At 45.9% G+C, this 13547-nt stretch overlaps 1 protein-coding gene across 1 annotated transcript in view; it reads left to right on the top strand.

The window, feature by feature from the left end:
- The window catches only part of CENPO (centromere protein O), a 29909-nt gene that overhangs the window by 7185 nt on the left and 9177 nt on the right, over window positions 1-13547 (top strand). Inside the window, exons 4-6 of the mRNA XM_063441992.1 lie at window positions 2865-2994; window positions 5586-5848; window positions 8488-8659. Coding sequence (XP_063298062.1) covers window positions 2865-2994; window positions 5586-5848; window positions 8488-8659 — 565 coding nt within the window. The remainder of the gene's footprint in view (window positions 1-2864; window positions 2995-5585; window positions 5849-8487; window positions 8660-13547) is intronic.

Genomic DNA, 13547 nt, shown 5'->3' with positions numbered 1-13547 from the left:
CACACAGGTACCAGATGCACACCACTCATGCCTAGTACCTGCCTGTATGGGAGAGGCAGCTCACACAGGTTCCAGATGCACACCACTCATGCCCAATACCTGCCTGTATGGGAGAGGCAGCTCACACAGGTTCCAGATGCACATCACTCATGCCCAATACCTGCCTGTATGGGAGAGGCAGCTCACACAGGCACCAGATGCACATCACTCATGCCCAATACCTTCCTGTATGGGAGAGGCAGCTCACACAGGTTCCAGATGCACATCACTCATGCCTAGTACCTGCCTGTATGGGAGCGGCAGCTCACACAGGTTCCAGATGCACACCACTCATGCCCAATACCTGCCTGTATGGGAGAGGCAGCTCACACAGGTTCCAGATGCACATTACTCATGCCCAATACCTGCCTGTATGGGAGAGGCAGCTCACACAGGTTCCAGATGCACACCACTCATGCCCAATACCTGCCTGTATGGGAGAGGCAGCTCACACAGGTTCCAGATGCACACCTCTCATGCCCAATACCTGCCTGTATGGGAGAGGCAGCTCACACAGGTTCCAGATGCACACCACTCATGCCCAATACCTGCCTGTATGGGAGAGGCCGCTCACACAGGTTCCAGATGCACACTACTCATGCCCAATACCTGCCTGTATGGGAGAGGCAGTTCACACAGGTTCCAGATGCACACTACTCATGCCCAATACCTGCCTGTATGGGAGAGGCAGTTCACACAGGTTCCAGATGCACATCACTCATGCCCAATACCTGCCTGTATGGGAGAGGCAGCTCACACAGGTTCCAGATGCACACCACTCATGCCCAATACCTGCCTGTATGGGAGAGGCAGTTCACACAGGTTCCAGATGCACACCACTCATGCCCAATACCTGCCTGTATGGGAGAGGCAGCTCACACAGGTTCCAGATGCACACCACTCATGCCCAATACCTGCCTGTATGGGAGAGGCAGCTCACACAGGTACCAGATGCACACCACTCATGCCCAATACCTGCCTGTATGGGAGAGGCAGCTCACACAGGTACCAGATGCACATCACTCATGCCCAATACCTGCCTGTATGGGAGAGGCAGCTCACACAGGTTCCAGATGCACATCACTCATGCCCAATACCTGCCTGTATGGGAGAGGCAGCTCACACAGGTTCCAGATGCACACCACTCATGCCCAATACCTGCATGTATGGGAGAGGCAGCTCACACAGGTTCCAGATGCACACCACTCATGCCCAATACCTGCCTGTATGGGAGAGGCAGCTCACACAGGTACCAGATGCACATCACTCATGCCCAATACCTGCCTGTATGGGAGAGGCAGCTCACACAGGTTCCAGATGCACACCACTCATGCCCAATACCTGCATGTATGGGAGAGGCAGCTCACACAGGTTCCAGATGCACACCACTCATGCCCAATACCTGCCTGTATGGGAGAGGCAGCTCACACAGGTTCCAGATGCACATCACTCATGCCCAATACCTGCCTGTATGGGAGAGGCAGCTCACACAGGTTCCAGATGCACACCACTCATGCCCAATACCTGCCTGTATGGGAGAGGCAGTTCACACAGGTTCCAAATGCACATCACTCATGCCCAATACCTGCCTGTATGGGAGAGGCAGCTCACACAGGTACCAGATGCACATCACTCATGCCCAATACCTGCCTGTATGGGAGAGGCAGCTCACACAGGTACCAGATGCACATCACTCATGCCCAATACCTGCCTGTATGGGAGAGGCAGCTCACACAGGTTCCAGATGCACATCACTCATGCCCAATACCTGCCTGTATGAGAGAGGCAGCTCACACAGGTTCCAGATGCACATTACTCATGCCCAATACCTGCCTGTATGGGAGAGGCAGCTCACACAGGTTCCAGATGCACATTACTCATGCCCAATACCTGCCTGTATGGGAGAGGCAGCTCACACAGGTTCCAGATGCACATCACTCATGCCCAATACCTGCCTGTATGGGAGAGGCAGCTCACACAGGTTCCAGATGCACATCACTCATGCCCAATACCTGCCTGTATGGGAGAGGCAGCTCACACAGGTTCCAGATGCACATCACTCATACCTAGTACCTGCCTGTATGGTCCCATTAATAACTTACTGAGCAATGAGATTTTGTTCCTATCTTCACAGTCTGGTTATGAAAGACATTCTTTCAACCCATACAGCCTGGAGGGCCCTATCAATGTTTATTTTGTCAACTAACAATTTTAGTTGACTAAAATGTTTGAGGTTTAGTCAATTAAAACAATACTAAAATGGCTTTTTAGTCAAAATACTATGACTAAAACTAAATTGAAGTTTGCCGCCAAAATTACTACTGGTCCCTATCTGCTTGGAACATTCAGTTTCACTATAGGATTTTTAAAGAGCAGCTTGTAATCTCATTGTTGGTCCATCAGCTGATAAACACATTGGTTTCAAACTCGCATTGTGCATACCTAACTCCTGCAGGTGCTGGAGGGGCTGTAACCAGTAAATGGAGTTCTGTAATATTCCAGAGAATCTGCTCTTCACTGTTTGTTTATCGGAGATGGACTTGAGTCATAGTAATCTGTTCCTAGTGTAATGATGCACTCATGCTGTACTGCCCATGGGTAGTCTTGTGATGTTTCCCGGATGCAGCACAGGACCCACAAAGCAGGAAGACCTGGTACATTCTAATTGAAACCTTGTGTGCGAGACCTGGGGTTTCTGGGAAAGGGTATCGTACAGGGTGTAAAACAAGGTTAAATAACCGAAAGCGGGAATAAATGCTGACTCGAAACTTCACTAGTAACTGGCGTGACACGAATTGCAATGACACTATATACATTCTGTGCAGATTCAAGCATTCACCAATCAGAAGACCTCCATACTCGATCTCCGGCAGACATCGGAAAGCACCCAAGATCCTATCCGAGAGAGGGAGCTGGAGGAATTAAAGGAGATCCTGGGAGCTTACTGGTTAACAGGTAAGCCTTTACTCTCAGGACTGTCATATACCATCATTTAAATGGGAACCTTCCAATGGAAATTACAGCACTGGATGCTCCTTTTTATATTAAATTATAGATTTAGGAACTGAGATCACAATGCAGCCCAGGCACAGCCACCTTGCAAATGAGGAGAATGCTGAAAAAACACAGTTTCATTTTTTTCTCCTCCATGTGCCTTCTCTACAGTGTCTGACAGGGAGCGAAGATTGGAGCATCTAGGCAGGGTGAGGAGCTGTGAATGTCATACATGGTTTTTAATAAATTAAAGTTTGGCACTGCAATGCTTTTGTTAGGCGCAGTCGTTCTTCTACTCCTCGTCTTTTCCCATCCTTGAGATGGTAATAGGAGCTGGGAAGACAAACATTTTGCCCTTCGTTGTCAGCAAATTAATACAAGTGCACCTGTCACAACAAACACAATCTGTGTCTCTATAAAGATCATCAAATTCCATCTATACAGTTTACTGGCCAGATTGCTACCCAACATACACTGATCAACATTAGAATTCGCTTCATCTGACAGTCATGGACTCTTTGTCTGTGCCATTGTCATGCTGTCAGCGATAACGACTAAATCTTTTACGATGGTGGGTGTCTGTGCATGAACCCACCTCGCTCCCAGGTGTTGCACAATCCTCATTCTGGAGTACCGTGTGAAGTGAAATCTAGGAAAATATCTTTAATTTATGCATATAAGATTCAACTTTATTGTCACTGTATCATGTACATTCAAGGGCAATGAAACACAGTTGGCCTCTGATATGCTGGAGATTCAGCCACGACAATTGCATCTTGGCTTGAAGGTAGATCATGTCCTCCTGCCGATTTGTGGCTGAAGGGTTCACTCTGATGGTTAGATTCTATTATAAGAATGGTATATATCTGGTAAGTAAACAACAATTTCTCCATATATGTCCAGTAACCCTAGTTACATGTATCTCTTGTAAGTAGCTGCTGAGGATTATTACAACTTAGTTTGACATGGTGCCACCTAGTGGTGCATCAGAGATGCGGCTGGGCCTATAGAATTTTCCGTATCCTGAATGGGAAGCCCCCTCCATTGCTACTGGCTTATGTCATTATAGTGCATTCAGTAAACAAGTCTGATTTATTTTTATATATTTTTTTTTTTTTTTGTCACATCTGGTTTTTGGGGCCATGTCCTTCATGGATCCAGTAAAGTGTACAACATGTCCCAAAACGTTGTGTTAAAGTGTCTGAGTTATCAGAAAATATACGTTATCTTATAATGAGTTATTTATCCCCTTTCCTTCATTGTCTCTGTTCGAAAATGTTTTTTAAAAATCATTTGAAAAATCTGCCTAGTGCTTGTGCGGGTATCAGAAGGAAAGCGAACGTCTTCTTGTGTTTATTTTTTATTATTGTAATATATTTTTTTTGTGTTTAAATTACAATGTCTTAATATTTGTTCGCGTTTGTTGACGTTTTTCAGGAAACGCCCGTGTTTCTTTCCATACTCCCCTTTTTGAAGCACCGTATTTGTGCACCTTGGATAAGATTGTTGGTTATATGACCTACTTCCTACTATCGTCCATTGCTTTTATAAGTTGAGTGCTATTTGTGGCTGCAGTATTACCTCTCGGGTATTCCTGCCAATTACGAGTCAGACGGAAAGGACGCTCGATTCTGAAAAGCAGCAGACCGTTGCAAAATAGTGAGCATTGGGTCAGATAAATGTCAAGCTGGCAAAAGGTGCCTTATGGTGGCTGCTCAGAAAAGGAGCGTGAAACGTAGGAAACCACAAATTCAAAGCACATTTATTAAAATCCATGTACAGCGATTTTATATTGAGATATTTTAAAGAGGGTTATTCTTATTAAAGGAACACTATAGTCACCTAAATGACTTTAGCTAAATAAAGCAGTTTTAGTGTATAGATCATTCCCCTGCAATTTCACTGCTCAATTCACTGTGGTGGTTGGAGTAATCCTTTAACTAATGTTAGGTTCACATGCTCTTAGTTGCTAATTGTCTGGATATACAATGACCCAACACAAAGTGTTTAAGTTAATATGTAAACTGCTTAGAAGTATACTTCTTACCTTCGAGTGATATGTGATGTAAATAAAGAATTGTCAGAGACAGGCCATGGTCACGGATACAGATAGAGACAAGTCAATAGATCATGGATACCAGAAATAAGAATAAGTCAAGATCAAGCCAAGGTCAAAATGCCAAATAGGAATTCAAGATGAACGCACTCTCTGATTACCAGTAAATGGAAACCACGGCAGTGCGTGTACAGCGATGACACACACCTGTTAAAATGGCTTTCTAAGAACCATAGACAGTTTGGTGCTATTCCCCTAGTTTGAGTCAAGTCAAACAGTGTTTTTAGTTGTTTTCCCACTGCTGTGACTTGACCTTTGCAGATGTGAACGTCTACATTGGCTCATTCATCTTTAGAAGGCATTCCAAGATTGAGAACACTGGCTTGCTGATTGTACCCTGAATTCAGTACGATTGTTATACACTTATTAAAACCCCTCTTTTCTAGAAGTAAGCTTACCTTGCATGTTGCACTCTCTCTTTCTTTCTGCTCTTTAGGTATCAGCGGCAAATTGACCAAGACGGGAGCTTGTATTTGTATAAGCACGGCCTTTGAAGGGAAATACCTAGATTCCTATTACCTGGATTTGGTTTTACAAAAGAATGTAAGGATTGAGCGCCATTCTGTTCCTGCATTCATTCCTCTAGATCAGATTGCGCAGACACATTTAAACAAAGGAGAACTTAAGAGATTTCTCTTCGTCCTATTTGAGCATTTGAATGCCTACTCTGGGAGGAAGTACCAGGCCGATCAGCTGCAGGTAGGCCATTAATAAATGTCTTTATAAATTATTTCAGTACTTCTTAATCCCTATTTCCGGGAATAATTTGAGTGGGTCCCCAGTTTTATTGACAAGCACAGCTTATTCTTTCATTACGTGATTTACAATTACACGTTGGTTTCCCCAGTGAATGAGGAACAGTCTAATTAAGGTGATTTGTTTCATGTTATTTAAAGGGAGCAACTCCAGCATATTGTATATTGTGTTCCTGCAGGCATTTTAATGTAAATACTGCTTTTTCAGAGAAAATGCCACGTTTACATTGCAGTCTAGGGATACATCCACAGCCACTCCTCAGATGGCGACTAGAAATGCTTCCTGGGGCAGTGCTGCACAGTGTGACTGACATTCAGTGTCTCCACCCTCTGCATGCTGACCCTGAACGTTCCCCATAGAGATGCAGAGACACATAATTTGGGATGCTTTGCAGAGGTGCAGTAATCATTGAATAATCTCTGGAGTTATCTCCAAAGCTCTTTTCAAAAGTAAGCTACAAATCTAGATTATTTTGGAAGCGACATAAAATATGATTAAAAAGTAATAAATCTCTAAAATATCAACTGCAGCCAAAAGACTTTGAGCACTGTTTATTTCATTTTCTTTTTCACCCCAAAAAGTTAATTCAAAACTAAAGGTGTCACTTAAAGTTTTTTCTTGATTTTTAGCGCTAGAAATAAATTAAAAAAACTTAAATTCAGGATTCATCCCCTTACAATTCATTCCTTTATGCCAGTCTGCCGTGCCCTCAGGGCCCCCTCTGTGCCAGTCTGCCGTGCCCTCAGGGCCCCCTCTGTGCCAGTCTGCCGTGCCCTCAGGGCCCCCTCTGTGCCAGTCTGCCGTGCCCTCAGGGCCCCCTCTGTGCCAGTCTGCCGTGCCCTCAGGGCCCCCTCTGTGCCAGTCTGCCGTGCCCTCAGGGCCCCCTCTGTGCCAGTCTGCCGTGCCCTCAGGGCCCCCTCTGTGCCAGTCTGCCGTGCCCTCAGGGCCCCCTGTGTGCCAGTCTGCCGTGCCCTCAGGGCCCCCTGTGTGCCAGTCTGCCGTGCCCTCAGGGCCCCCTGTGTGCCAGTCTGCCGTGCCCTCAGGGCCCCCTCTGTGCCAGTCTGCCGTGCCCTCAGGGCCCCCTCTGTGCCAGTCTGCCGTGCCCTCAGGGCCCCCTCTGTGCCAGTCTGCCGTGCCCTCAGGGCCCCCTCTGTGCCAGTCTGCCGTGCCCTCAGGGCCCCCTCTGTGCCAGTCTGCCGTGCCCTCAGGGCCCCCTCTGTGCCAGTCTGCCGTGCCCTCAGGGCCCCCTCTGTGCCAGTCTGCCGTGCCCTCAGGGCCCCCTCTGTGCCAGTCTGCCGTGCCCTCAGGGCCCCCTCTGTGCCAGTCTGCCGTGCCCTCAGGGCCCCCTCTGTGCCAGTCTGCCGTGCCCTCAGGGCCCCCTCTGTGCCAGTCTGCCGTGCCCTCAGGGCCCCCTCTGTGCCAGTCTGCCGTGCCCTCAGGGCCCCCTCTGTGCCAGTCTGCCGTGCCCTCAGGGCCCCCTCTGTGCCAGTCTGCCGTGCCCTCAGGGCCCCCTCTGTGCCAGTCTGCCGTGCCCTCAGGGCCCCCTCTGTGCCAGTCTGCCGTGCCCTCAGGGCCCCCTCTGTGCCAGTCTGCCGTGCCCTCAGGGCCCCCTGTGTGCCAGTCTGCCGTGCCCTCAGGGCCCCCTGTGTGCCAGTCTGCCGTGCCCTCAGGGCCCCCTGTGTGCCAGTCTGCCGTGCCCTCAGGGCCCCCTGTGTGCCAGTCTGCCGTGCCCTCAGGGCCCCCTCTGTGCCAGTCTGCCGTGCCCTCAGGGCCCCCTCTGTGCCAGTCTGCCGTGCCCTCAGGGCCCCCTCTGTGCCAGTCTGCCGTGCCCTCAGGGCCCCCTCTGTGCCAGTCTGCCGTGCCCTCAGGGCCCCCTCTGTGCCAGTCTGCCGTGCCCTCAGGGCCCCCTCTGTGCCAGTCTGCCGTGCCCTCAGGGCCCCCTCTGTGCCAGTCTGCCGTGCCCTCAGGGCCCCCTCTGTGCCAGTCTGCCGTGCCCTCAGGGCCCCCTCTGTGCCAGTCTGCCGTGCCCTCAGGGCCCCCTGTGTGCCAGTCTGCCGTGCCCTCAGGGCCCCCTGTGTGCCAGTCTGCCGTGCCCTCAGGGCCCCCTGTGTGCCAGTCTGCCGTGCCCTCAGGTCCCCTGTGTGCCAGTCTGCCGTGCCCTCAGGTCCCCTGTGTGCCAGTCTGCCGTGCCCTCAGGTCCCCTGTGTGCCAGTCTGCCGTGCCCTCAGGTCCCCTGTGTGCCAGTCTGCCGTGCCCTCAGGTCCCCTGTGTGCCAGTCTGCCGTGCCCTCAGGTCCCCTGTGTGCCAGTCTGCCATATCGTCCATTTTATAGAGTGCAGTGAATTCTTTATGTTTATTTTTTTTATAATGGGATGTTGTCACCTGGAGAAAGCTATCCATATAAGCAGTAAGTTTATGGAAGTATATTTTTTCACACCCACTTTTGCTTCTCACAATTTGTCTGCGTGTGTGTTCACTAATGTTTCTGCATTTGCACATCTTTTCAATTGTTCACTAATAACTAATAAAAATGGGATTTATTTACTAATCAGCCAAACAACTTGTTTGGTTTTCGTTTCCAGGCTCTGCCAAAGATCGTCATCCCTAGTACTGTGCATAAGGACTCTCTTTGCACTTTGCTTACGTTCGAATATAATATGCAGGTGGAAGGAACCAGTGTTTGTTTTTGCGCTAAATTACTTTACAGGGATCTCACACGAATCCTACCCACTGAAGTTGAAATCACTTACAAAGGTATTTTCCTCTTATCCGCGATTATTTGTTCCTTTTTCGTTTTGTACTTTCATCCTATAAACAGTTCTTTCAGATATCAAACCATTTCTGGCTAACATATATAACCAAGCACCGCTTTTATACAGCACCATGACATATTTTATATAGATAGCACAGAGATCCTGCAAATAGTATTGCCACATGGACCATACAATATTGGCATTCAGAGACTTAAAGGGACACTATGAACACTAACAACTTTAGCATAATGAAGCAATTTTGGTGTATATGTCATGTCCCTGCTATCTCTCTGCCGACATTTAGCAGTTAAATCCATTGCTTATTCAGCCATAGTCACATCTCCCCTAGCTGAGACTCACACAGCCTCCCTACACTCTTCCAGTAAAGAGGTTTTTTTTTTGTTTTTGTTTTTACATCAGAAAATGTTATTTGTTGCTTCATATTTTGTAAACATCAAAGTTAACAATATTAAATACCAAATCATCATTTGTTTTGTTTTTATTTAAAAAAATATATACACACACCTTTCCTTTCTCCATTTTAATTATCTAATCTTTCGTGAAATGTATTTAACAATTCCAAACAAATAACAAACTAACCTAGACAAACATTTGCCTGATCGCAGTGATCCGGAGCCATAGCTAAATTTGAATAAGGGATTCGGGGCAGGGGGTATCCACATACCTTCTTAGTTTAAAAGGGAATTGATCGATTTGAGAGTAAATGCAGACATTTCACTGTCCAGGGTCTGTTTTTTTTTATCCATGTATCCCAAAAACTATATTGATGGCTCTTCACTAGGGAATAGTTAGTAATAGCACGCTCCATTTTACATTGTATAATACTTTGAGAGTGGATCTTAGGCCAGCTATCCACCCTAGAAGACTTCCAGTTTGTGGCTATTGAGGGTTTAACAGCCATTTTATATATATATATATGTAAGATAACTCTATTAAAGGACCACTCTAGGCACCCAGACCACTTCAGCTTAATGAAGTGGTCTGGGTGCCAGGTCCAGCTAGCTTTTACCCTTTTTTTTTATAAACATAGCAGTTTCAGAGAAACTGCTATGTTTATACTGAGGGTTAAGCCAGCCTCCAGAGCCTCTAGTGGCTGTCTCATTGACAGCCGCTAGAGGCGCTTGCGTGCTTCTCACTGTGAAAATCACAGTGAGAGCACGCAAGCGTCCATAGGAAAGCATTATGAATGCTTTCCTATGCGACCGGCTGAATGCGAGCGCGGCTCCTGCCGCGCATGCGCATTCAGCCGATGACGTCGCGAGGAAGAAGAGGAGGAGGAGGAAAGCTCCCCATCCGGCGCTGGAGAAAGAGGTAAGTTTAACCCCTTCCTCCCCCCAGAGCCCGGCGGGAGTGGGTCCCTGAGGGTGGGGGCACCCTCAGGGCACTCTAGTGCCAGGAAAACGAGTACCGTATATACTCGAGTATAAGCCGAGTTTTTCAGCACATTTTTTGTGCTGAAAAACCCCAACTCTGCTTATACTCGAGTCAGACTCTGTATTATGGCAATTTGCCATAATACAGACTGGGGGGCCGTGGGGGCAGTCAGAGCGGTACTTACCTGTCCTGCAGCTCCTGTCAGCTCCCTTCTCCTCCGCGCCGTCCGTTCAGCACCTCGGTCAGCTCCCAGTGTAAGTCTCGCGAGAGCCGCGGCTCTCGCGAGACTTACACTGTGAGCTGACAGAAGAGCTGAACGGACCGGCGCAGAGGAGAAGGGAGCTGACAGGAGCTGCAGGACAGGTAAGTAAGAGCTCTGCCAGCACCCCTCTCCCCCCCACTGAACTACCAATGTCACTGGACCACCAGGGAAGGAGCCCCCCTCCCTGCCATGTATCAAGCAGGGAGGGGGGACGAAAAATACATAAATAATAATAAATAACAATAAAAAAAAAAATATTAAAAACAAAAATTTAAAATAATAATTAATAAAATTAATAATACAACAATAATCAAAATGCCCACCCCCACCAACATACACAAACACACACTGCATCACACACACACACTGCATCACACACACACTGCATCACACACACACACTGCATCACACACACACACTGCATCACACACACACACTGCATCACACACACACACTGCATCACACACACACACTGCATCACACACACACTGCATCACACACACACTGCACTCATACACACACACACTGCACTCATACACACACACACTGCACTCATACACACACACTGCACTCATACACACACACACTGCACTCATACACACACACACACTGCACTCATACACACACACACACTGCACTCATACACACACACACACACTGCACTCATACACACACACTGCACTCATACACACACACACACACACTGCACTCATACACACACACACACACTGCACACACACACACACTGCACTCATACACACACACACACTGCACTCATACACACACACACACACTGCACTCATACACACACACACACACTGCACTCATACACACACACACACACTGCACTCATACACACACACACACACACACACACACACACACACTGCACTCACACACACACACACACTGCACTCACACACACACACACACTGCACTCACACACACACACACACACTGCACTCACACACACGCACTCATACATACACACACACACACACACACACACACTCATACACACACACACACACACGCACTCATACACACGCACTCATACACACACACACACACACTGCACTCATACACACACACACACACACTGCACTCATACACACACACACTGCACTCATACACACACACACACACTGCACTCATACACACACACACACACTGCACTCATACACACACACACACACACTGCACTCACACACACACTGCACTCACACACACACTGCACTCACACACACACACACACTGCACTCACACACACACACACACACACTGCACTCACACACACACACACACACACTGCACTCACACACACGCACTCATACACACACACGCACTCATACACACACACACACACACACGCACTCATACACACACACACACACGCACTCATACACACGCACTCATACACACACACACACACACGCACTCATACACACACACACACACACTGCACTCACACACACACACACACTGCACTCACACACACACACACTGCACTCACACACACACACACTGCACTCACACACACACACACTGCACTCACACACACACACACACTGCACTCATTATATACGCACACTGCACTCATTATATACGCACACTGTAAATAAATATTCAATTAATGTAATTTTTTTTTAGGATCTAATTTTATTTAGAAATGTACCAGTAGCTGCTGCATTTCCCACCCTAGTCTTATACTCGAGTCAATAAGTTTTCCCAGTTTTTTGGGGTAAAATTAGGGGCCTCGGCTTATATTCGGGTCGGCTTATACTCGAGTATATACGGTATGTTTTAACTGGCACTAGAGTGGTCCTTTAATCATCCCCATATCCATGTGTAATAAAGCCATATTCAGGTAAGTTTAAACTTAATTTCCAATAAAGTTGATAGATAATGATTTGTCCTCTCCCAAAGAGGTCTGATTATTGGGCAGTCCCACCAAATATGTTTAAAATCTGCAATTGGCTCAGTGCATCTCCAACAGTTGGAGGAGGCTGCAGGATACATATTTACTAGTTTTTGGGGGTTTCTGTTTAGTATCTTGTAATGCGTTTTATGTATATTTTAACAGTGGCAGGTTTTATAGAATGTCTTAAGAGAGTTATTCCATTCTTTCATCGGAATTGATTTAATCTGACCCTTGTAAATTCTTTTTGACATTTGTTGACTAAATGGGTATAACCTGTTTGTTCAAACGTTTCTGAGAGAAGCTTAACTGGTGGTTTGATAGAATTAAATCTCCGATATTTACTACCCTTCTATAATTAAACCCCTCGGTAGAAGGTACACTATATTCAGTTTGATGTTGTTTGAAAGGTTTTTGGAAGTTCCCTCTCAAGATGTTGGAGATCTTTTCCATAGCCTTGTGGGTCCATACTTCCAGGTTTATGTCTATCATTAAATTTGATAGTATATTTAAATTTATACCGGGAATTAATTTCATTTTTAGACCTTTTTTATTTTTTTTATTTTTTTTTTTATAATGGAGACCAGGTAGGGAAGATTTGTTGAACTATTAACGATTTAGAATTTTTAATGTGCTGATATAGTTTCTTTATTTATGGGGCCATAAAAGGGTCTTATAATCCCTATCTCCCGTAGTCAGATTCTGTTCTCTTTTATGTCAGTTTTCATTCATAGAATCTTCCTTATTTACAATTAAAATATGCGCTAATAGATTGGCTTGTGCAATATCTAGAAGGATTGCGATACTCATGCCTCCTTCATCATTTTTCCTTGACATATCTTATTTTTTTATTTTATTTTTTTTACTTGGCCAAATCAATTTAGTAAATGATGATTGAATTAATTCTAACCAGCTATCAGGAACCTTTTATAGGGATCATTCTCATAATATACGAAAACGTTCGGTAAAATATATGCTTTTAATGTGTTTATCTTCCCTGACCAGGAAATTTCCAGAGTTTTCCATTTTTTTTTAAAATTAATATTAGTTTCTTTATTAATTAACAGTGAAATATTAATTTCCATCCATTTCTTTGAATTATTTGAGATTTTTATACCCAAATAATTAAAATAGCTTTTAACTTGTTTAAATCCATATTTATGTTCTGTGTTATTAATATTATTTTGTATTTAGATATAATGCCAAAGATTTTTCAGCATTTATTTTATAGTTGGAGAATTTACTATAATTTTGAATAATTTACATAACGTGGTCAATAGATTCCTCAGGTTTCTGAATAGGTATCAATACATC

Source organism: Pelobates fuscus, chromosome 2 (genome assembly GCF_036172605.1).
Source record: "Pelobates fuscus isolate aPelFus1 chromosome 2, aPelFus1.pri, whole genome shotgun sequence".
Lineage (NCBI taxonomy): Eukaryota > Metazoa > Chordata > Amphibia > Anura > Pelobatidae > Pelobates > Pelobates fuscus.
Note: the sequence above shows the minus strand (reverse complement) of the source record. Positions and strands in the feature narration are given on the sequence as shown.